This window comes from Larus michahellis, chromosome 4, assembly GCF_964199755.1.
Source record: "Larus michahellis chromosome 4, bLarMic1.1, whole genome shotgun sequence".
Classification (NCBI taxonomy): domain Eukaryota; kingdom Metazoa; phylum Chordata; class Aves; order Charadriiformes; family Laridae; genus Larus; species Larus michahellis.
In genome coordinates, this window is record NC_133899.1 from 92,648,035 (window position 1) to 92,669,339 (window position 21,305).

The 21,305-nt window shown below is 64.4% G+C and overlaps 4 protein-coding genes across 6 annotated transcripts; 3 read left to right on the forward strand and 1 right to left on the reverse strand.

The window, feature by feature from the left end:
• Nucleotides 1-172: 172 nt before the first annotated feature.
• CPSF7 (cleavage and polyadenylation specific factor 7) lies at nucleotides 173-11,903 on the reverse strand. 2 transcript variants are annotated; one of them, XM_074586539.1, is made up of 10 exons: nucleotides 11,862-11,903; nucleotides 10,572-10,690; nucleotides 5,689-5,907; nucleotides 4,993-5,096; nucleotides 4,496-4,641; nucleotides 2,531-2,939; nucleotides 2,330-2,448; nucleotides 2,055-2,223; nucleotides 1,738-1,911; nucleotides 173-1,627 (listed from the first exon to the last, which is right to left on the reverse strand). In XM_074586539.1, the coding sequence occupies exons 2-9, from the start codon at nucleotides 10,623-10,625 to the stop codon at nucleotides 1,743-1,745; spliced, it is 1,389 nt and encodes a 462-aa protein (XP_074442640.1). In that variant the 5' UTR covers nucleotides 10,626-10,690; nucleotides 11,862-11,903; the 3' UTR covers nucleotides 173-1,627; nucleotides 1,738-1,742. The 2 variants fall into 2 exon arrangements, with proteins under 2 accessions (XP_074442640.1, XP_074442641.1); XM_074586540.1 differs by having other exon boundaries at nucleotides 11,823-11,888.
• Nucleotides 11,904-11,937: 34 nt separating this feature from the next.
• SDHAF2 (succinate dehydrogenase complex assembly factor 2) lies at nucleotides 11,938-14,842 on the forward strand. Of its 2 annotated transcripts, XM_074586586.1 has the most exons (5): nucleotides 11,938-12,042; nucleotides 13,324-13,547; nucleotides 13,649-13,732; nucleotides 14,279-14,388; nucleotides 14,548-14,842. In XM_074586586.1, the coding sequence occupies exons 1-5, from the start codon at nucleotides 12,028-12,030 to the stop codon at nucleotides 14,676-14,678; spliced, it is 564 nt and encodes a 187-aa protein (XP_074442687.1). In that variant the 5' UTR covers nucleotides 11,938-12,027; the 3' UTR covers nucleotides 14,679-14,842. The 2 variants fall into 2 exon arrangements, with proteins under 2 accessions (XP_074442687.1, XP_074442688.1); XM_074586587.1 differs by lacking the exon at nucleotides 13,649-13,732.
• On the forward strand, nucleotides 14,821-18,519 carry SAXO4 (stabilizer of axonemal microtubules 4). The gene is given in 8 exon segments (XM_074586834.1): nucleotides 14,821-15,611; nucleotides 15,696-15,846; nucleotides 17,367-17,555; nucleotides 17,645-17,695; nucleotides 17,806-17,892; nucleotides 17,962-18,066; nucleotides 18,156-18,219; nucleotides 18,320-18,519. Coding segments are annotated over 8 exon segments (1,638 nt in total).
• A 1,553-nt stretch (nucleotides 18,520-20,072) lies between these two features.
• LRRC10B (leucine rich repeat containing 10B) lies at nucleotides 20,073-20,936 on the forward strand. The gene has a single exon (XM_074586576.1). The coding sequence runs from the start codon at nucleotides 20,073-20,075 to the stop codon at nucleotides 20,934-20,936; it is 864 nt and encodes a 287-aa protein (XP_074442677.1).
• Nucleotides 20,937-21,305: the final 369 nt, after the last annotated feature.

Here is a 21,305-nt window from a genome sequence, read left to right on the forward strand (position 1 = left end):
CACAGGAGCCCCTCAGAAGTGTCAGAGGATGGTGAGGGTCGGGGACGGCAGCCACAGGGCCACTAATAGTCCCCAAGCGCTGCTCTTCCCTCCCACAGTGGCCCTAAAACACCCTCACCCCCACTCATTACCTAAAAAGACGGTGGCAACAGAAGGACCCGACAGCGCCGTATAAAAGATTGACAACGTCATCAAGTTTATTACACAATTTCCAACCTATCAGAAAGACAAACAAATCTAGTCACTGCGAGCAGGAGGGGCAGCGCCTCGCTGGGTGGTTAATAGGGGTTTGCTCTGCACTTTTCCCCCCACTATTTGGAAAGAAACTAAAAATTTGTGTCGGTAAGTAAAAAAACAGAACTCTCCCACCGAGCGCTTCCCCCCCACCTCCTCCCGGCACTCACCCGCTTCGCCGGCACCTCGTGATACTTTACAAGATGGGTTTTGTTTTTTTTTTTTTTTAATATTTTTTTTCACGGGATTTTACCCTAAAAGACCTCCAGAGCTGGGTTTCTCCTGTCCAGCAACAGTTCAGAGGGTGTGATGCCGCCCGGCCAGCAGCCCTGGGGGCTGGCACCCGCTCTCGAAGTCACCCTGTGTCCCCTCTCAGCTCACCCTGACCCCCCCCTCCCCCCGCCTCGGGCTCCCCCTCTCCTGCTGGGGGGACCTGTGTGAGGTCCCTGCAGCCCGGAGAGGCGTGGGGATCGGGGGGCTCCTGCCTGGCTGCGCAGCCGGGCTGGGGAAGGGAGAACCCCCAGCACCACCCGGGGGACAAGCGGTCCCCGAGGGCAGCCGGACATGGGGTGGGGGGGCGGTCACAGCCTGCCCTGCCTCCTCTGCTTCCTCTAAAACAAGGAAGGTGCTGCGGGAGAGGCCGGCTCCGCGCAGGGCCCCACCAGCGCTTGGAGCTGGTTTTTTGGGAGATGAGAGCGGAGGTGGTGATGCCGCTGCGGCGAGCCGGCGCGGAACGTTGTGGCAGAGGGAGGGGGCGACCCCCCAGCCCAGCTCCAGCCCCGCTCCAGCCCCCCAGTCCCCAGGGCAGAGAGGAGAGAGAGCCCATGCTCTCCTCTCAGAGGCGTAGCGCAGCATCTGACGGGACAGGGTGGCCCATGCTGGGACCGCCAGGGTGTGATGGGGACAGGAGTGTCCCCAGATGAGGCGAGAGGATGGTACGTGGCAGAAGACCCCATACCGCTTCCAGCGAACCCAGGCACGGGGCTGGGAGCCGTGCGCCTGCGAGCCCCCGCACTCCACGGCACGGGATCCATCCCCTTCAGCCACCCCCGGAGAGGAAAGGGCTCACAAACCTCCCTCCGTGGAAAAAAAGCACCATTTCTCTTTGGGTCCAAATGTCCACAGAGCGGAGCAGGGCGGCCTGGGCGTTCCCCGGCTCCCCGCCTCTCCCCGGGAAGCAGCAGTAGCGGTGGGTGCGGGCAAGGGCTCAGGCCCCAAAGGCCACGAGGTGTCGGTGGGAGTCCCGCCGGGGCACGGCACGGCTTTCCTCGGGTGCCCGGAGAGAGTCGAGGGTGGCGGGGAAGGGGTGGGGGAGGTGGAGCGGCCTCGGTCACGTAGTCCTGGTCGAGGTGAGGAGATACGAGTCCATTAAAAACCACTTACTGCCAAACTCCTGCGGGGAGAGACGAGAGGAGCGGTCAGAGCAGCACTGAGCACCCTTCCCACCCCCTCGGCCCTCGAGACCCCGCACCACGGCACTGCAGCGCCCTGTCACCGGCTCACCTGTCTCAGTGATGCCGGTCCCTCTCTCTGTCCCTGTCCCGATGTCGCTCGTGCTCCCGGTTCCGCTCCTGGAAATAGTCTTCGTGCCGATCCTCGCTGTGGAGAAGGTCCCGGTGTCGCCGGCTGCTTTCGCGGGACCGGCTGGGAGAGCGCTCCCGAGATCGGTGTCTTTTCCTAGGGGAAAAAAAAAAAAAGAAGAAAAGGCTTTCGGTCACCTCCAGGGAGGATCTCGCTGGTGCGGGGAGAGAGACGGCGAGTTAATTATCAAGATGGGGTGCAACAAAGCCACCCCCACGTGGCTCCAGAGCCACCAGTACCTGGAGGAGCTGCTGCTGGCGCTCGTGCTGTAGGACTTGGCTTCGATGCCGTGCAGACAGTCTTTGAGGGACGAGAGGAGGACGCGGCACCGCTCGTCGTTGGCGACGCGGGACTGCTTGATGACGGCGATGGCCGTGAGGAGGGTCTCAATGGCGTCGCTGTAATCGCCTGGGGGGAGCGGAGCAGGGCTGAGGGATGCGGACCTGCCGTGGGATGGGGTGGGGGGTGGGGGGACAGGACACAACGGGGCGTGTGGGGACACGGTCACCGTTACCTGCGCTGGCGCCGGACACTGCCTTGGAAATGGCGCTGCTGGAGATCGCCCGGTTCCTGTTCATGATCTCCTCGAACTCCACTTCGCTCACAGGGGGAGGTGGCGGGCCGAGCTCCCGGCTGTGCAGGAGGCACACGTGGGGGTCAGCGTAGCCCCCCCCCCAGTTCGGTACCCCCGCCCCCTTCCTCCGCCCCATCTCACCTGCTGTGGTTGTAGGGGGCCATGGCCTTGCCGTAGGTGTCCGGTGGAGGACCCAGTGCCGCGTTGGGTGGGGGGAAGAAGGCAGGGTTGAGGTGTAGGGCAGGGGGGACAGCCCCCGGGGGTGGCACAGCCAGGTGGGGGGGCAGTCGAGGCGGCGGGGGCATGAGATGCTGGTAGTGGATGCCGGGAGGAGGCGGGGGGACGCCGAAGCCGGAGGAGAGGGGTGGCGGGGGCGGCATCGGCGGCGGGGGCAGCCCCATGAGGGGCAGGGCAGCGGGGGGGCGGTTGAAAAAAGGCAGGACAGAGGGGGGTTTCTCCAAGCGGGCAGGCGGCAAGGCATTCTCCGTCGGCGTGGCACGGCCATCCACTGAGTCCACGGAGTCCCGGGAGTGAGCCCTCGGCGGCACACCTGCGAGCAGCACAGGAAAAGAGCCATGAGTCGCAGCCAGAGGACCTGCAGGTCTCGGAAACCTCCTCCTCCTCCTCCTCCTCTTCCTCCCCACCCACGGCGACCGGCGCAAGGACTGTCCTCTCCCGCAGCCCCAGTGAGGTCCGGCCTCGGGAGAGCTCAAGGTGCCCAGAGAAAGATCCAGCCAGCCAAACGTAGCCTCCGCTTCCACGTGCCTCCAAGAGGGTACCAGCTCTCCAGCAAGACCCCGGCTGCCCGCACGGTGCCCCGGGGACGCTCGCTCTCAGCCAACGGGGCTCTGCGGAAGCTGCCGAGCAAGCGGGAGCAGGTTATGGGGACAGAAGCGAAAAGCCACAGGAAACGGTGAGAGATCCCCAGCAGAGAGGTCGCTTTGGGTGGTCCTGAGTCCCCAAAGACATTAAATGACCCAGAGAGCCTGTGGGTTCGGAAAGGCCTGAGCACGGAGGAACACGAGGGGACAGAACCCAAGTGCCGACAGCAACGGAGCTGCTGGAGGAAAGAAAACTCAGGGCCTGAAGAGAAGGAAGGGAACCCTTGCTGTGTCCAAAAAGGCTTCGAGGATGAAACAGGAGAGGTACGACGGAGGGCACTGCCTCTGCCCAAGCCCCTCGGGGGAGCCACGGCTCCCCACCGGGCCTTGCCGCTCTGACGGCCGTCAAGCAGGGCCCCGTTCGGGCACCGGCGCTGCCGAGCAAGGGTTCATGTGAGCTCAGGACAGGCCGAAACTCAGCCTCCCCATGCCCGGCGAGGCAAGAGGTGGGAGAAGGGAACACGCCCTGCTCCACCGAAACGTGAGGGCAGGTCGGGACACCATCTAACAGCGCACGGTGCTGCCAAGCAGCGGATCACCGCGGGCACTGGAGCTGAAGGGAGGGTGCGAAGGTCACGGCTACCCCAACTGCAACTGGGCCAGGGCGCTTAGAAAAAAGGGTTTTTCCTTGCGTGAAATGAGCCACGGGATCTACAATGACCACAGCTGGCCAAGACCTCCTCGTACACGCTCCTGCCAGGACAGTCCCTGCGGCTCCGCGGAGCTCCCCCGGCACAGGGCTGGGGCGTCACATCGCTGCGGAGTGAGGCGAGGACCACCTATTGCCATTGTAGAAAGCCCACGGCCAGGCCCCAGCTGGAATACTGCGTCCAGTGTTGGGCACCTTACCTCCGCAGGGATGGACAAATTCTGGAGGAGATCCAGAGAAGAGCTACTAATAGATATGGAGGGTCTTAGCTATGTTGATAGGCTGAAGAGCTTAAGCCCATTCAGTTTGGAGAGGAGGAGGAGGAGGCTACGAGGGATCTTCGCAGTGTGTGAGCACCTAAAAGGGGATCATAAAGACTCGGGTCAGGATCTAATCAGACTCAGCAGCAACAGGAAACAACCCCCAGAGACTCCTGGCGGCGTCCCCCCCAACCCCGAGGTCTCGGTGGGTTCGGCCTGACAGCTTTGCTGGGGATCTGCGGGGGCCCGCGGGAGCTGCTGCACAGCACGGAGGCCCCCCCCGCCGACCCGCCGGCATGCCTTTGCCTCAACTCACGTTTGCGAGCCTGCGCCTCGAACTGTGACAGGTTCTGCCGGGTTGCCAGCCTCACCTCCACCTTATCCCCGTTGAGGATTTTGCCGGGCAGGAGCTCCAGGAGTTTGTGGACCGAGTTCTCGGAGGCCACCACCACCTCTGCGTACCTGCGGGAAAACCCGGCCGTCAGCTGGCAAGAGCCAGCCCCACGCGATTCCACCCCCCGGTAGGGACCCCCTGCCAGACCCCACGGGGCTCCATCCGTCCTCGCTGGCAGAGACCACCCAGCACCACCACCTCCCGCCGCCTTCCCTGGCAAGCTGAGCCCAGTCTGGTGTTACGTGCCCCCTCCTCTCTTTCCCATCCTGTTTGGGAGTCTCCGCTTTACCATCCCAGCTCCAGGCGGGCTGCGCATCACCAGTGCCAGCCAGGAAAAACATCGGCTGTCCCCTCACTCCCCGCAACGCAGAGGACGTGGCTATGAAGGCCTAGTTCCCCCCTTCCCCCTCAGTTCTCACCCTTTCGACTGGCCATTGGCTCGGTTCTCGGCGAATTTTAGCTCCACTACGTCGTAGACACCAACGGAGCGGATGGTCTGGATCAGCTGCTGGTCAGTTGTCCACTGAGAGGAAGAGGAGAGAGGCCGGTGTCAGCTCACGCAGCCCTTTGCGGGGTCCCGCTGCCTCCCCAGCTAACCCAGGCTCAGCGCTCAGGGGGCTGGGGCAGCGCGTTTGAGTACAGACACCCCTAGAGACCCTCATTTAAAACGAGCCTCAAGTCTGAAACAGGCTCTGGGTATGGCTACCAGAGGTCTCTATTCTCTGGACAAGACAAAGCCTTCCCAGGATTCTCCCCGTACCCATCAACAGAAGATTTCCCCGCGCAGCCCCCCAGGAAGGTAGAACCAGGTGGGGGCAGCGACCAGTGCGAGGGAGGCACTGTGGCCACCGGTCACTCGCCCCAGACTGGATCTGAAGCCACTCAAGGCTATAAATCCCTTTCCCCTGAGGATCAGAGCTCACGACCCAGCCTGGGACACTGGGTCAGCGTGGATTGAGGAGGAACAGCACCCCCAAAGAGCCCAGCAGCCCCTCAGGGGTTTCTCTGGAGGACCCCCATCTGCGTATGCACCACAGGAGACCCCGCAATGCCCACACAGGCGATCTGGAGACCCCCTCGGCAGACAAGCACGGCCAGGCAGCAATCCCACTCACCCAGGAGAAGCTGCCCACGTAGACGGCGGCTCTCTTGTTGCGCAGCCCGCTGTACGTGTAGAGGATGGCGGGAGATTTGCTGTTGGGCTTGGGGGACGGCTCCTGACGGATCTCCGGGGGTGGCTCCGAGGTGCTGGTGCGGCTTTCGGCGGGTTGCGAGCTGGCTGCTAACACGTCGTCGTACAGATCCATCTGATCAGCATTACTGAATTCAGAGTCCTGCGAGGGGAGAGACTGTGAGCGCTTCCGCAGAGGGGAGACCCCCGGGGTGAAACCGCAGCCCAGAAGGGGGCCCGTGGGCTGGTAAGAGCCTAAATGGTGGGCTCTGGAGGACTGTCCCGTTCCGCTGGAGTCCTCCAACACCGACCATCCAGCAGAAGCCAACCACCGACCCCCACGGGAGATGCTTAAAAATTATCTCGCTCTGCCGCAGGTGCCCCGCCGTGCCTGGAGGGGCGATGCTGGAGGTTAGGAAGCCTCCTTCGCTCACCGTTTACAAACCAGTCGTCCCAGTTCACTGCATGCACGAGCTCTTTCGAGGAAGCACAAAGCCCCGAGTCCAAAGGTTTAGCACCCAAAGCGCTTGTCTCGGGTCTGTTCACAGTTAGAAGGTGGCGAATCACCGCCACGAATGAAGCCACAGCAAACAGACCCGGTGCCTGTTATCTCTCAGGAGCCAGCTCCTCTGGCTCGGAGCCCTGTCCCCTCCCCTCAGTGGCACGCTGATGTCTCTGACGGCGTGTCCCTCGTTTGGCACTTCATTTTTTTTTTTGAAATGACAACTCCCCGCACTTCCCCCTTGTCCCCACAGACCCCTCTTGGCACCACGCAGCTCTTCTCCACTGCCTTGCAAAAAAACCACAGCCTGCCCCAGGCTTACGACCACCCCTCACTCGTGGAATCCACCACGATTCCTCCAGTCTGCTCTTCCTCCTGCGCATGGTGGAATTCCCTCTGGTACATCTCCAGTCCAGCTGCCCAGCTCTCTGACTGGCCAAGCATTAACCCAAGCCCCACAGCGATGGGATCAGCATCTCCTTTCCCCAATAATGAGGATTAACGGTGCCCCGAAGACAGGGCGATGGGCTCTGCTTCGCGATGCTTGACACAACCCTGGAGCATTTTTTACCCGTAAGGAGGTGGAGGAGGGAGGAAAACTCCAAGAAGCAGAGCCACGAGGCTTTACCCCACTGGGGATTGATGCTGGCTTGATTTTTCCACCCCCCAACTTCCAATTAAAAGCTTTTCCGCCTGCTCCTCCGCTGAGCTCCAGCACACGCCCCACAAGAGCAGAGGACTGGCTCACTGGGATGTCAGCTCTCCCGAGCAACGGGGCAAGACCCAACTTGCTGCTCTGGGAGGCCACCAGGAAGCAGCTCCCCTTTTTGTCAGCGTGCAAAGGGCAAGAGTTCAGTGGTGGAAAACCAAACGCCCTCAAATGGACGAGCCTCTCGCTCCTTGGAGGCCACAACCTTCGCAAATCCAGCCTGGGGGTTGCGCACCCACCTTCAAACCCTGCTGGCCACCCCAAGCTCGCCCGGTTTTGGGCCAGCAGAGCCCTCTTCAGGGTAGGAGCTCCACACGCCGTCTGCACACACAGACGCACGCACGCCGTCTCCCCTCCCCTCGGCAACGCAGCCTTTCACGGCACGAACCAGCCGCCGAGGAAGCTTCTGAGCTGCGAAACTCAAGTGTCCTAGATCTGCCTTCCAATTCCCACTCTGTTCCCGGCTATATTTAATTTGGAGTGTGCAGCAAGTGCTGTGTTTACTACGGATCTTCAGACTAATTGCTCACCCGGATTCAGCGCGCGCGCGCGCCGAGCATCATTTCACGCTACAAATTACTACGTTAGTATCTGGCCCGCGGGAGGAACGCACAGGTCCTGTGTGCCGCTCAAAAAAACGGAGGCTCTGCTCCCCGATTTTAAATTCTGGGACTTCAGAGGCAGTTTGGACAACATCTGCTGGAGACAGCGCGAGGTGGTTAAATCCCCTACGCTGTGAGGGTCAGGGAACCGCACACATACATCACGGCCCTTTGCGAGCTCAGGGGAGAGACAGGGAAAAGCGCTCAGCACACAGCTTTCAAAGTGTCACAGAAATACAAAAAAATCAAACCATTTCCCCCCAAAACACTCTTCTTGACAGCAATATCCATTTCTAAGGCAACTTGTAACTTTTGCATCCGGCAATTTCAGCTGCAGAGCTGATAGAAAGGTTACAAGAATTTCAACAGGGAGCAGTATTTTTGTACTCATTCTCAAAACAGCTCAACTGTTTGTTTAATCCGCCTCCCACACTCCTACCCCCACCAAGCGCCTCTGGACACGGCCCAAAGCTGGAAGATTTCTGCCTGAAAGTTTCAGAAAGCCGAGAACAAAAACAGGGGGGGATTAGAGGAGAAATTGCTTGGAAGCCCTCAGTTATGCTACTTAGAGGATACTTCAGCTGAAGAATTTTTAGAGATCCTCTGGGATGGCTAAAAAAAAAAATGCTCTCCTTTAAAAACTAACGGCCGGATGGGAAGATGGTGTAGAAATACTCACAGTCCAAATGCTTACACTCCGCCCTGCCGGTCTCTGCCCTTGCCATCGCACTGAATTTGCAGACCATCGCTCGAAACGCACGGTAGCGAGAGGCTTCTTGCATCCCCCACCGCCCCGTCAGCGAACACTTTCACTGCTATTCAAACCTTGACGCAGCAAACGCGCCCTGAACCCACCCGCGACGCCTTGCGAGGTGCACGGGGACGAAGCCGGGCACCATCACCACTAATTACCACGTGCGCTGGGGGATTGGGAACCACGCTGGCGTCCCTGGTGTGCCACAGCGACCACGGGGCATCCAGGGCACCTTCCCACCCTGCTTTGATCCCACGCGCGACATCGTGCACGGATTAACTCTGGGTTTCTTCCAGCCGCCGCGCAGCCTGAGGCGAGCGAGATGCTGGAGTTGACAGCTTTGATAATCACTTCCAGCTTTAAGAAGCCTCCATCTACTTGCCTGCGTCAAAGATCTTTTGTGTCCTGTCCCCAAAAGCCTGCAGTTAAATCGTTCCATGCCGTGCAGCCAGGCTTGCTCCGTCCTCCTCTCAACGCCGCTTAACTTCTTTACGCCCGAAGATCCTCAAAACTCCACCGAGAGGAGACCAGACCCATCCGAGACGCTCTCAACTCCCCAGGTGACATTTCCAGTCAACTCAAGCCACTGTTTTTGTCACTTTTCCTGCTCCAGGCCACCTGGGCGCTGAGCCTTGGCGGTAAAGCCTACCTGCGGGCACAGGCAGCGCTGGCCCGTCCCTGCAGAGCGCCCGTCAAGCAGCAGCAGAGTTCTCCCGTTAAATCCTCCCACTCGTCCGTTGTTGATCCGTTGTCCTCTGAGACATTACAGACTTTCCAACTCGTGCCCGCCAACGTCCCAGCGCTCCTTCTCCCGACGCTGGATACCACGTCCGCTTTCCCTGCTTCCCTTCGGCGTTCAGCGTTAATTGCCATAAATGAAGTTTCCTGGTTATTCTGCCCATTTCTAAACCCCAGCCCAGCGACCTCCACGCGTTTTCTTAATCCGCACCTTCCACCCGTATTCCCGCATCAATCCAGCTCTCCCTTCCGCTCCCAAATCCAGCTATACCTACTTCCCCAATTCTTTTAAAGGCAAATTGCACGAAAACATGTCCATTGAGGCTATTCCTAAGCCAGAGCAGTTCCGTTCGGTCCAGCACAGTACTATCATTTAATATACAAGGAATCGGGTTTATTCCGGGATTTTTTCAGGAAGGATGCAGGAAGCGGTATTTCAGAGCAGGAGAGTGTCCGGGCAGGGCTGCGTGGCTGCTACAGGCAGCACAATTTGTTTTGCAACTCACCTTTCCAGTGAGGTTCCCGTTATTTTGGCAATTTTAGAGCCTCCCCTTCTCCAAGGCAACTGCTCTCAGCGGAGAACTCCCGCTCCTGGAAAGCGCCTCGCAGTCCCCTTGGCTCCGGGGCAGTTAATACTGTTTCCGCCGTTTCACTTCTCCCTGAAGGTCTCACCCACGGCGTATTCTCACCTGATAACCTCCCGTCTTCTCAGAACAAAGGCTTTATCGCCCTCAGCTCCTCTCCAGCCCTCTGGGAGCTCACGGTGATTCCTTCCTCCGCCTGTTTTGCTTCCAGTTCACGCGGCTCGCTCGCCACTTTTCTCCATGGGTTTTCCCCGGCAGTTTTTAATCTTCAAACATCTGTGTTCACACTTGCTCTCCCGGATCCCCAAACTCTCTAAAATGTGCTGCTCTAACAGCTGCACACCTCCCCTTCTCTGTCACTTCTTCCTGCGAGTCCCAGACAGCCCTGGGGTGGAAGAAGCGGCACACGGGCATCTCTCCGACCGCAGCGAGTCCCCATCACAGCTTCCCAGCCTCGGCGTGCCCGCAGGTTCGGTGCTCTGGGTCCCCTCACCGTGCAGTTCCCTGGCGGTGCCTCTTCCAGTTTGGATTTCTCATTTCTCCAACCAGGCTCCAACCAGCTATCCCCGCTTCGATCCCCGCTCATCACTGCCTGGGCAAACATTCTGGTCCAAACCCTGCCTCCTCCTCCCAAACATTTTATGACCATCCACGTGTTGAATCTCTGGTGAAACGCACAGAAAAACCCTTTATTCCCCACAGCCACCAGGATTTAGGAAGGGTCCCAGCCCTCGGTTCCCCGCAGGGACTCTCCAGCGCTGCACCACCCTTTCCTGGGCGCACCGGTCGCACCCTCTGCCTCCGCTCCCTGCGTACGCGCCAGCCGGTGGCTACATCCACGTTAACGGCTCCAGCACCTCGCTAATGAGCGTGCCGATGCCGGTAATGGTGTTCTCCCCCAAGAGAGGGGGATCTGCTCACCCAGAGGTGCCGCTCACCTGGTTGAATTCCTCGTCAGCGTAAATATCAATCAGATCCACTCCCTCGGACATATTTCCAGAGACAGGAGCAGGAGCCCGGGCTGGGACCGGGGCGAAGCAGGAAGACGGAAGGTGCACTGCAGTGGGACAAGGAGGGGTGGAAAAAGGGGATCAGCAAGGCACCAGGGACCCAATCTGTTCCCCCCAGTCCCCTCTGCCCCCCCCAGCTCTCTCTAGAGGACTGAGGCCCCCCCCCCCTTTCGCCGCAGCCACCCCCCCCCCCCGAGACGGCCCCACAGCCCCAGCCCAGCCCCACCCAGGGGCCACAGCACCCCTCGCCCTCTGGCTGGGACCCCCTCCCCGGGGGCAATCCCACCCCAACACCCCGCCCCCGGGTGCAACGTGGCCCCATTTCCCCTCAGGCCTGACCCATCTCTGGGGGTACCAAACCCCCCTTAGGGGGCAACCCCATCCTGGGACCCACAGCCCCCACGACCACCCCTAACCCAAAGCTGGCCTGACCCATCTCTGGGGGCAACAAACCCCCTTAGGGGGCAACCCCACCCCGGGGCCCACAGCCCCCCTGCTCCCCCCTAACCCAAACTCAGCCTGATCCATCTCTGGGGGTAAGAAACCCCCTTAGGGGGTGACCTCACCCCGGTGCCCACAGTCCACGCGACCTCCCCTAACCCAAACTCGATCCGACCCATCTCTGGGGGCAACAAACTCCCTTAGGGGGCGACCTCACCCCGGGGCCCACAGCCCCCCCCGACCTCCCCTAACCCAAACTCGATCCGACCCATCTCTGGGGGCTACAACCCTGCCCCGGGGGCAACACCACTTAGGGGCCCACAGCCCCCACGCCCCCCCCTAACCCAAACCCAGCTTGACCCATCTCTGGGGGCATCAAACCCCCCTTAGAGGGCAACAAACCCCCTCAGGGGGCAACCCCACCCCGGGCCCCACAAACCCCCCCGACCCCCCCCAACCCGAACCAGAGCGCACCGACCCTTCCCCGGTGAACACCCGCCCTACCCCGGGCACCCTCTCCTCAGCAGCGAGATCCCCGGGGGGGACCCAACCCCGCCCGCCGCCGCCCCCCGGCCCAGACACTCCCCCCGCGCCGCCGCCGCCGCCACCACCACCAGGGGCCAGACCGCCATATCGGCCCGGGCCTGAGGGGGAGGCGGAGTGTGGAGGGGAGGGAGCGGCGGGTCGCGACCCCCCCCGGCCCCGGTCCCCAGCCCCCGGCCCGGCCCCGCCCGTTACCGCCAGCAGGCCCCGAGCGCGCGCGCCAACCGCGCTCACCGCCACCGCCAGCGCCGCCGCGCCACGTCCCGCCCCTTCCGGTTCGCGTCACGCCCCCTTCCTGTTCCCCCCTGCCCTCTCCTCTACCGCCCGCCGCACCATAGAGTCGGGCCTCCCCCGCGTCACAGAGCGCCCCTGACGGAGGCTAGAGCGGCCGCTGGGAGCCATGGCGGCGGCCTGGGTGAGGAAGGAGGGGAGTTTACCGGGGGTGTATGGGTGTTACTGGCGGAGGTGGGGAGCTGACAGGGGTCTGGGAGAGGCGGGGGACAGAGGGAGGCCCTGGGGAGGGTGGTTATAGATGGGGGATTGGGGGCAGCAGGGCCCCGGGGGGGTCTATAGATGGGGGATTGGGGGTAACAGGGCCCAGGGGGGCTTATGGTATCGGGGGCAGCAGGGGATCTGGGATGGATTATGTGGGGTTCGGAGGCAGCAGGGGATTGCGGGCAGCAGCGTCTGGGGAAGGTCGTGGGATCAGGGACCGCAGCTTTTGGGGGGATTATGGTGGGGGGTAGGGGCAGCAGGGTCTGGGGGAGGTGTGGGATGGGGGGATCGGGGGCAGCAGGGTCTTGAAGGTGGACTACGAGGGGAGTTAGAGGCAGTAGTGTCTGGGGGGTGTGTGTGATGTGGGGATCAGGGGCAGGAGGGTCTGGGGGTGTGTGGGATGGGGGGCAGCAGGGTCTGGGGGCTGTGTGTGATGTGGGGATCAGGGGCAGGAGGGTCTGGGGGGTGTGGGATGTGGGGCAGCAGGGTCTGGGGGGTGTGTGTGATGTGGGGATCAGGGGCAGGAGGGTCTGGGGGGTGTGGGATGGGGGCAGCAGGGTCTGGGGGAGTGTGGGATGGGGGGATTGGGGGCAGCAGAGTCTTGAAGGTGGACTATAAGGGGAGTTAGGGGCAGTAGTGTCTGGGGGGTGTGTGTGATGTGGGGATCAGGGGCAGGAGGGTCTGGGGGTGTGTGGGATGGGGGGCAGCAGGGTCTGGGGGGTGTGTGTGATGTGGGGATCAGGGGCAGGAGGGTCTGGGGGTGTGTGGGATGTGGGGCAGCAGGGTCTGGGGGAGTGTGGGATGGGGGGATTGGGGGCAGCAGAGTCTTGAAGGTGGACTATAAGGGGAGTTAGGGGCAGCAGCGTCTGGGGGGGTGTGTGATGTGGGGATCAGGGGCAGCAGGGTCTGGGCGGGTTGTGTGATGGGGGTTTGGGGGCAGGAGGGTCTGGAGGGGTGTGGGATGGGGGGCAGCAGGGTTTGGGGTAGGTGTGGGATGGAGGAATTGGCGGCAGTAGGGCCTGGATATAGGACTGAGGACAGCAAGGCCTGGAGGGATTATGGGGAGGAGTAGGGGCATTAGGGTCTGGGGGGGGTGGGACGGGGGATTCATGGCCAGCAGGGCCTGGGGGGGGTCCCGTTCCCCCCTGTGCTGGGACAGCCAGGCCTGACGTCCCCTGCACTGTCCCTGTCCCTTTCACAGCTCTGCTCCCTGCCCGGCCGGGCTCTGTGCCGGCGCGTTTTGGGGCCAGTGTGCCTGCAGCGTGGCTACCGTGGGGACTCCCCAAAGGACTCCGGGAAGGACGTGCTGGAGATCCCCTTGCCCCCCTGGCAGGAACGTCCCGATGAGCCGCTGGAGACCAAGAGAGCCCGGCTGCTGTACGAGAGCCGGAAAAGGGGGATGCTGGAGAACTGCATCCTGCTCAGGTGAGGAGGTGCGGGGTACCCGACCTCCCTCCCGGCTTCTCAGCCACCCTCCGCCGCTTGTCCGCCTTCCCCGCAGCGCCCTGACAATTTGTCCCCTGCAGCCAGGGACGGGCAGGGGCGGCGTGTGTGCTTCGTAGGAGAGATAACATCAGCCCCGGAGAGCGAAGGGAGAAAGGCCAGTCGAGGTGAGCGTAGCTGCTGCGTAGTTCAGCTCCTTAAAGATGGCACAGGTTTTTAATGAACAGGGAAAAGCCCCGAGCATTTTGGGAGGGAGTTTGGTGGGGCAGTGCACAGCCATATTCCAAAAAACCTAAGGAGATGTGGTGGTGTTCAGAGGACGGAAGGCAGAGAAGGGTGAGCTGTTGGATAAGTCACCACAGGAGCTTTGAATCCGGGATGCAACGATCAGTGCTGCTGCTGGGCAGAAAAAGGGCAGAGCCAGAGGCCCAGGAGAGCTCTGGAAAGTTCCAACCTGATGGCTGAGATGAAATCCTTTGGGAAGGACGTATGTAATTCCTGGGATGAATGAACAAGGTGGGGCCGGTCGGGTTTCAGGATTGAAGTAGTGGTTAACGGAGAGAGCAGGCAGGAGGCAGGTCACTTTGGACCCAGCTGCTCCGTGTCTTCTGGCATCGTGTAGAGAGCGGGGCACCAGCCGTGGTCGGGAGCGGCGTGCCAGCTTGGCTCTTCCTCCGGTCACCCACACTCATCCTCCTCCATCCTCTCCCCAGCCTCTTTGCGAAGGAGAACCTGCACCGCATGAGCGAGCAGCAGCTGAACCTCTACGACCGGCTCATCAACGAGCCCAGCAACGACTGGGACATTTACTACTGGGCCACAGGTACGGTGGCAGCTCCCTGTCACCCTGCCCGCTCTGATGCCAGGGCACCGGCGCCGCTCCGGGCCGCGGGAACTGGGCTTGGCGGGATGACCGTGGCACCGGGTGCTTCGGGACAGGACGGAGCCATTCTCTTGCTGCCCCTTTCTGTTTTTCCTGCAGAAGCGAAGCCCACGCCGGCCGAGTTTGAGAACGACGTGATGGCCATGCTGAGGGAATTTGCCAAGAACAAGAAGAGGGAGCAGAGGCTGCGGCAGCCAGACCTGGAGTACCTCTTTGAGCCATCCTGCTGACGGGGGGGAGCCACCTTCTCCCTCACCATCCCCTGGAGCGGAGCAGGGGCACGGGGCCCTGTGGAAACGCCGCTGCCGCCCTCCCTGTGGCTCTTCTCCTCCTCTTCCTCCGGCAGCAGCTCCCTCGGACTTTCAGGGCAGGATGAATAAAGCCGTGGCTGCTAGCCCTGCCGCTCCTGCTGCCTTGTGGGTGCCGGGGCTCTGCCCTTCGGCGTCGCCGGGAGCGGGTGCTCAGGGGAGGCAGCGACACTCCGGGCTTGCTCTGGCACATGCCAGCTCCCCGCTGTCACCGTCTCCCAGCTCTCCCTTCGAAACCCTTTTTCTGGGGACCCAGGGGACGCGGCCCCACACGCGGAGGGCTGTGGCCTGCTCCGCAGGAGGTTCAAGTGGGGCATCCCACTCCCCTGATGCCCTCTGTGGGGTGTCCCAGCCGTCCCCAAGCAGCAGTGACAGTTCCCTCTGTGGCCGAGATCCCCATGTGTCGCCGCGCTGGTTACCATGGTGTCACCATCCCAACGTCCGCGGGGGACGTTCCACAGCCACCCCTGCCTCCCAGGCGGGGAGCTGCTCTGGGGCCAGCCCCGCCATGGCGTCTGCCCCTCCGTTCGTCTGTCCCCGTGCCAAGCTGCGGTCCCTGCCATGGGGCTCGCCCGCCGCGGGGCTGGCCACCGTCACCCCCTCGGCGAAGGCACACGCCAGGGGAAGCGCCGACCTCATGAACTTCTACGCCACGAGCTACGCGGTGGCCTATGGTAGGGGGTCCCGAAGGCCTCCCCTACAGCCGGGGGGGGCTCATTCACAGGGCTGAGCCGCCTCTCCCCCCTGTCACCCAGGCCAGTCGCGTTTCCGTCCCTGCCTCGGCCGCCACACTGTCACCGGCTACGTGTCCAACAACCGCTGGGACATGTCCTGCCTGCTCCATGCTGCAGAGGGGTGGGTACCCCTGCTGGGGGCGGGGGGGATTAGGGGCAAGTTTTGGGGCCAGTCCATCACAACCACGCTGGCCTCCCACCGCAGCCACTGCCAGGACGCCGCCAGGTCTACCACCGCCGAGCACTTCCAGCCTCTCATGCTCCCCGACGGCCGGAGCCTCCTGCCCCGGCACGTCCACCAGCCAGGGAGCGGGTACCTCCAGGCGTCCTCCCTTTCCTGCCTCCGTACCGGGACGGCGAGTCCCCAGCACCTGCCGCTCCTCCAGGGCCCCCCCAACGCACCCAGGGAGCGCGGCACAGGGGGCCGCCGCGCCGGCCCTGCCCAGCCAGGTACGGGTTTGGGGGTGTCAGTGATCCCGGGGCCAGCTCCAACCCCAGGACAGTTTGGGAGTGTCGGTGGTCCCGGGGCCAGCTCTCCCCAGGAGGGTTTGGGGGTGTTGGTGGTCCCGGGGCCAGCTCCAACCCCAGGACGGTTTGGGAGTGTCGGTGGTCCCGGGGCCAGCTCTCCCCAGGAGGGTTTGGGGGTGTTGGTGGTCCCGGGGCCAGCTCCATCCCCAGGAGGGTTTGGGGGTGTTGGTGGTCCCGGGGCCAGCTCTGTCCCCAGGAGGGTTTGGGGGTGTCAGTGATCCTGGGGCCAGCTCCATCCCCAGGAGGGTTTGGGGGTGTTGGTGGTTGCAGGGCCAGCTCCATCCCCAGGAGGGTTTGGGGGTGTTGGTGGTCCCGGGGCCAGCTCTCCCCAGGAGGGTTTGGGGGTGTTGGTGGTCCTGGGGCCAGCTCTGTCCCCAGGACGGTTTGGGAGTGTCGGTGGTCCCGGGGCCAGCTCTCCCCAGGAGGGTTTGGGGGTGTTGGTGGTCCCGGGGCCAGCTCCATCCCCAGGAGGGTTTGGGGGTGTGGGTGGTCGCAGGGCCAGCTCTGTCCCCAGGACGGTTTGGGAGTGTCGGTGGTCCCAGGGCCAGCTCTCCCCAGGAGGGTTTGGGGGTGTTGGTGGTCCTGGGGCCAGCTCTGTCCCCCGGATGGTTTGGGAGCGTCGGTGGTCCCGGGGCCAGCTCTCCCCAGGAGGGTTTGGGAGTGTCGGTGGTCCCGGGGCCAGCTCCATCCCCAGGAGGGTTTGGGGGTGTTGGTGGTCCTGGGGCCAGCTCTCCCCAGGAGGGTTTGGGGGTGTTGGTGGTCCCGGGGCCAGCTCCATCCCCAGGATGGTTTGGGGGTGTCGGTGGTCCCGGGGCCAGCTCTCCCCAGGAGGGTTTGGGGGTGTTGGTGGTCCTGGGGCCAGCTCTGTCCCCAGGACGGTTTGGGAGTGTCGGTGGTCCCGGGGCCAGCTCTCCCCAGGAGGGTTTGGGGGTGTTGGTGGCCCCGGGGCCAGCTCCATCCCCAGGAGGGTTTGGGGGTGTTGGTGGTCGCAGGGCCAGCTCTGTCCCCAGGATGGTTTGGGAGTGTCGGTGGTCCCAGGGCCAGCTCTCCCCAGGAGGGTTTGGGGGTGTTGGTGGTCGCAGGGCCAGCTCTGTCCCCAGGATGGTTTGGGAGTGTTGGTGGTCCCGGGGCCAGCTCTCCCCAGGAGGGTTTGGGAGTGTTGGTGGTCCCGGGGCCAGCTCCAACCCCAGGAGGGTTTTGGGGGTGTCAGTTGTCCCGGGGCCGGCTCCATTCCCAGGATGGTTTGGGGGTGTCAGAGGTCCCCTGCCCCGCGTCACCCATCGCTGCCCACCCCCAAACGCAGGGTACAGGCCGGGCCCCCAGGCTGTACCCAGCACCGTGACACCAGGTAACGCCATGGCTGGCTGTGGGGCTGTGTGCAGGCAGGGCTGGGGACAGGGCTGGGGACAGGGGGGCTCCCTCCCTGCCCCATCTGCCCCCCCCAGATGTCCTGCAGAAGACAACCGTCGGCACCAAGGAGCAGTCGGGCTTCACCAGGGCCACCCCAAGGAGTGACAGCGTCCTGCCGGGCCAGCCCGTGAGCCCCTACCCCACCGTGTCCCCTGTCCCCTGCCGGCCCCCCATCCCCTCTGCACCCCAAGGGACACTTTTTTTCCTCTCCCGCAGCTGGCCGTTAGCGTCACCGCGACCGATTACCTGCCCTCTGTGCGCAGCCACGTAAGCGGGGCGAGGGGACGGGATGGCGAGGCAGGACCCCCAGCGGGCAGAGCTGTGGCGTGAGGCAGGGGACGTCGCGTCCCTGTCACCTCATCTCCATCCTCCCGCAGGGCGTCGAGACGCTGCCGGCGCTGCCGACGGGCTCCGAGCGAGGCAGCGGATTCAGCCGGGAGGTGCCGAGCTGCCTGGCGACGGTGGTGAGCAGGACCCCCGTCCCGCTGCTTGTCCCCATGTGTCCCCCCTCCTCACCCGCTGTCCCCACGCAGGGCTTGCCCGCCGTGGGCCACCCCCTCCCGCTCGTCTCCCAAGGGCTGAGGGCACCCCGAGTGACACAGGCCAGCCTGCTGGGACAGCAGGTTGTCGGCAGGATGGTGGGTGCCTCCATGGCTTTGTCCCTGTCCCCATATCCCTGTCCCCGCCACCCGTCGGACCACGCACCCAACCCGCCTCCATCCCCCAGGAGCCATCGGGGTTCACCACTAACCACAACCAGTACGTCCCACCCGTGTCCCCCGCGGCGCCAGGTGAGTTTGGGGTGACCCCGAGGGAGCGGGGCAGGGGAGGATGTCATTGTCCCGGGGGGGGGTCCAGCCTCACCGCCCCCCTCTCTCCTGGCTTTTCCAGCCCAGTGCTGGGGGGGTCCAACCTGGACGGCGAGACCCACGGGGGGCATCCAGCCCCAGCGCCCCAGCGGCTTCAGCACCAACAACCACCCCATCGGGCTGGGGGACATCGTCGGCCACCCCCCCTCGCCGGTAGCCCCCAGTTCTTTGGGGACAACCCCCCCCCAATCCCTGGGAGCACACGGAAAAAATAAAGCCTGAAATCAGGTCTTACTGGGCACGCTGTCATTGTCACCTCTGCCCCCCCACCCCTAGCCCCCTTGGAGGGGCTGTGGCTGCCCCCAGCTCTCGTTTTGGGGGGTGCCCGCACCCCGAGGGCTGGCAAGAGAATTTGGGGGGGTTGTGGGGAGGTGGGGGGAGGGGGGGGGGGGTTGTCGCCTGGCCGGCAGCCGCTGGGGGGCTGTACGAGCCCGGCTTTCTGCGCCGGCTTTGGGATGACACAGCTGATTTGCGGCAGGGAAAAAGCTGGCAGGGCTGGCTGGGGACGGGGGGGGGACACCGTTGGGGGGGCGGGGGAGAGGAGGAGGAGGAGGAGGAGGAGGAAGGAGAGCCCCAGCCTGGCCGGCAGGACCCAGCCGGCTGGGCAGCCATGGCATGGGGGTCCCCATCCAAGCCCTCCCCGGCCGTGGGGTGTGCAACCGGGCTTCGTGGAGGGGGGGTGAAAAAGCACCGGGGAGTGGTGGGGGGGAGGGGGATGTGCCCGGGGGGGGCGCCCTGCAGCAGCTCCCGGGGTGTCCCAGGGGACGTGGGTGGTCACAGAGGGACCCCTCCTCCCCATCCCAGCGCCCTGAGGGCAAGGAGATGGGAGAGGGGTGTGGGGGGGGGCGCTGCCCGGGGCGGGGGGGACAGGGCGAGAAAAGGGTAAGGGCAGGGCACGGGGGTGGCAAAGTGTGTGTGGGGGGATCAGGACAGAGGCACGACAGGGCGGGGGACAGGCAGGACGGGGAGGGTGGGACAATGGTGGGACACAGGCAGGGGACAGGTAGGGTGAGGTGGGGCCAGGGTGGGGCATGGGGAGGGGACAGGGAAGGCGGGACAATGGGACAGTGGTGGGGCACAGGCAGGGGACAGGGAGGGCGGGACAATGGGACAGTGGTGGGGCACAGGCAGGGGACAGGCATGGCAAGGCGGAACAACGGTGGAACAGGGAGGGGGCAGGTAGGGTGGGACAACGGTGGGGCACAGGCAGGGGACAGGGTGGGGCACGGGGAGGGGACAGGGAGGGCGGGACAATGGGACAGTGGTGGGGCGCAGGCAGGGGACAGGCGGGGCAGGGTAGGGCAATGGTGGGACAGGCGGGGCAGGATGGGGCACAGGGAGGGGACAGGCAGGGGACAGGTCGGGCAGGGCGGGGCACAGGCAGGGGGACAGGGTGGGACAATGGTGGCAGGGAGGGGACAGGTGGGGCACGGGCAGGGGACAGGGTAGGGACAGGGAGGGTGGGGCAATGGTGGGACAACGGTGGCACAGGGTGGAGGACAGGCAGGGGCGGGGCGGGGACAGGTAGGACACAGGCGGGGCGTGGCACAGGGGAGGGCGTGGCCAGAGGGGGCGTGTCCCGGGTGGGCGTGTCCCTAGCTGGGCGTGTCCCCTCCCGCCCGAGTGCTCCGGAGGGGAGGGGGCGCGTCCCCGGCGCCAGGCCACGCCCCCGCGCTCCCATTGGCTGCGGCCGGTTGCCGTGGCGACGGCGTGGCGCGGCGAGGCGTCCGCGTCCGTCCCCGTCCCCCCCTCCCCGCCCCGGGCGGACGGCGGGGATGGGGAGCGGCGGCTCGACCGGGCCGCGCTTGGCGACGGCCGAGGGCCCGGGGGGAGTCGAGCAGCGGCTGGAGGTGCGGGGCGGGCGGGTCCCGGCGGCCCTGTGGGGTCAGCGGGGGCTGAGGAAACTCTACCTGAGCGGCGCTGGGCTGCGGGAGGTGCCGGCCGAGCTGGGGGCCTTGCGGCACCTCCGCACTTTGGCCCTGGACGGCAACGAGCTGATGGAGGTGCCCGAGGCCTTGTGCCGCCTGCCCCGCCTGGCCTACCTCTACCTGGGCCGCAACGGGCTGCAGGCCCTGCCGCCCGCCTTCGCCCGCCTGCAGAGCCTGCGCTGCCTGTGGCTGGAGGGCAACTTCCTCGCCCGCTTCCCCCGCGCCCTCCTGGGCCTGCCCGACCTCCGCAGCCTCCAGCTGGGCGACAACCGCCTGGCCCGCCTGCCCGCCGGGCTGCCCCGCATGGCCGGCCTGCGGGGGCTTTGGCTCTACGGCAACCGCTTCGAGGAGTTTCCCCCCGTCCTGCTGCGCATGGCCCACCTCCGCGTCCTCGACCTGGACCGCAACCGCATCGCCCGCTTCCCCGACCTGGCCTGCCTGGCCGCCCTGCGCCTCCTCTCCTACGACCACAACCCCGTCCGGCAGCCGCCCCGCGTCGGGGACGCCGTCCGGCTGGTGGGCGACGGGGCGCAGGAGTTCATGGAGGCGCGGCAGGAACGCCTGCAGAGCCTCCAGCAGCAGCAGCAAGAGGAGGAGGAAGAGGAGGAAGGCACCGAGGCCCCACTGGCAGCCCCTGGGGACGGTTCCCGGCTGCTGGAGGATGGGGAAGACAGCTTGGCAGCCCTGCCGGGCTCCCCAGGGGAAACATGAGCCGCCACGCTGCTGCCAGACAGCCACAGGGATGCGGCGCGCGGGGATGGGGAGCCTCCACCGGGCTCCCAAGGACCACCGTCTCCCAGGTAGGGCTGGGGAAGAAGGAAGCCCCCAAGCAAAGAAAACAGTCCGAGGACCAGCATCTCCCAGGCAGTAGAGCAAAGAGCTGCTGCCTGGATCCACAGGGCTCGTCGGTCACCGTCATGATCTACAAGCCCACCTTGGAGCCTCCCACGTAACCACAGGGTGCCTTGGATGGGGGGAAAATGGCCCCACAGACCCCACTTGCCTGCTGGACAGGCCCTGGCAGGCAGCACAGTGCTGCTGAGAGCCAGATGTCCCCACCATGCCCGCCCATGAGCACAG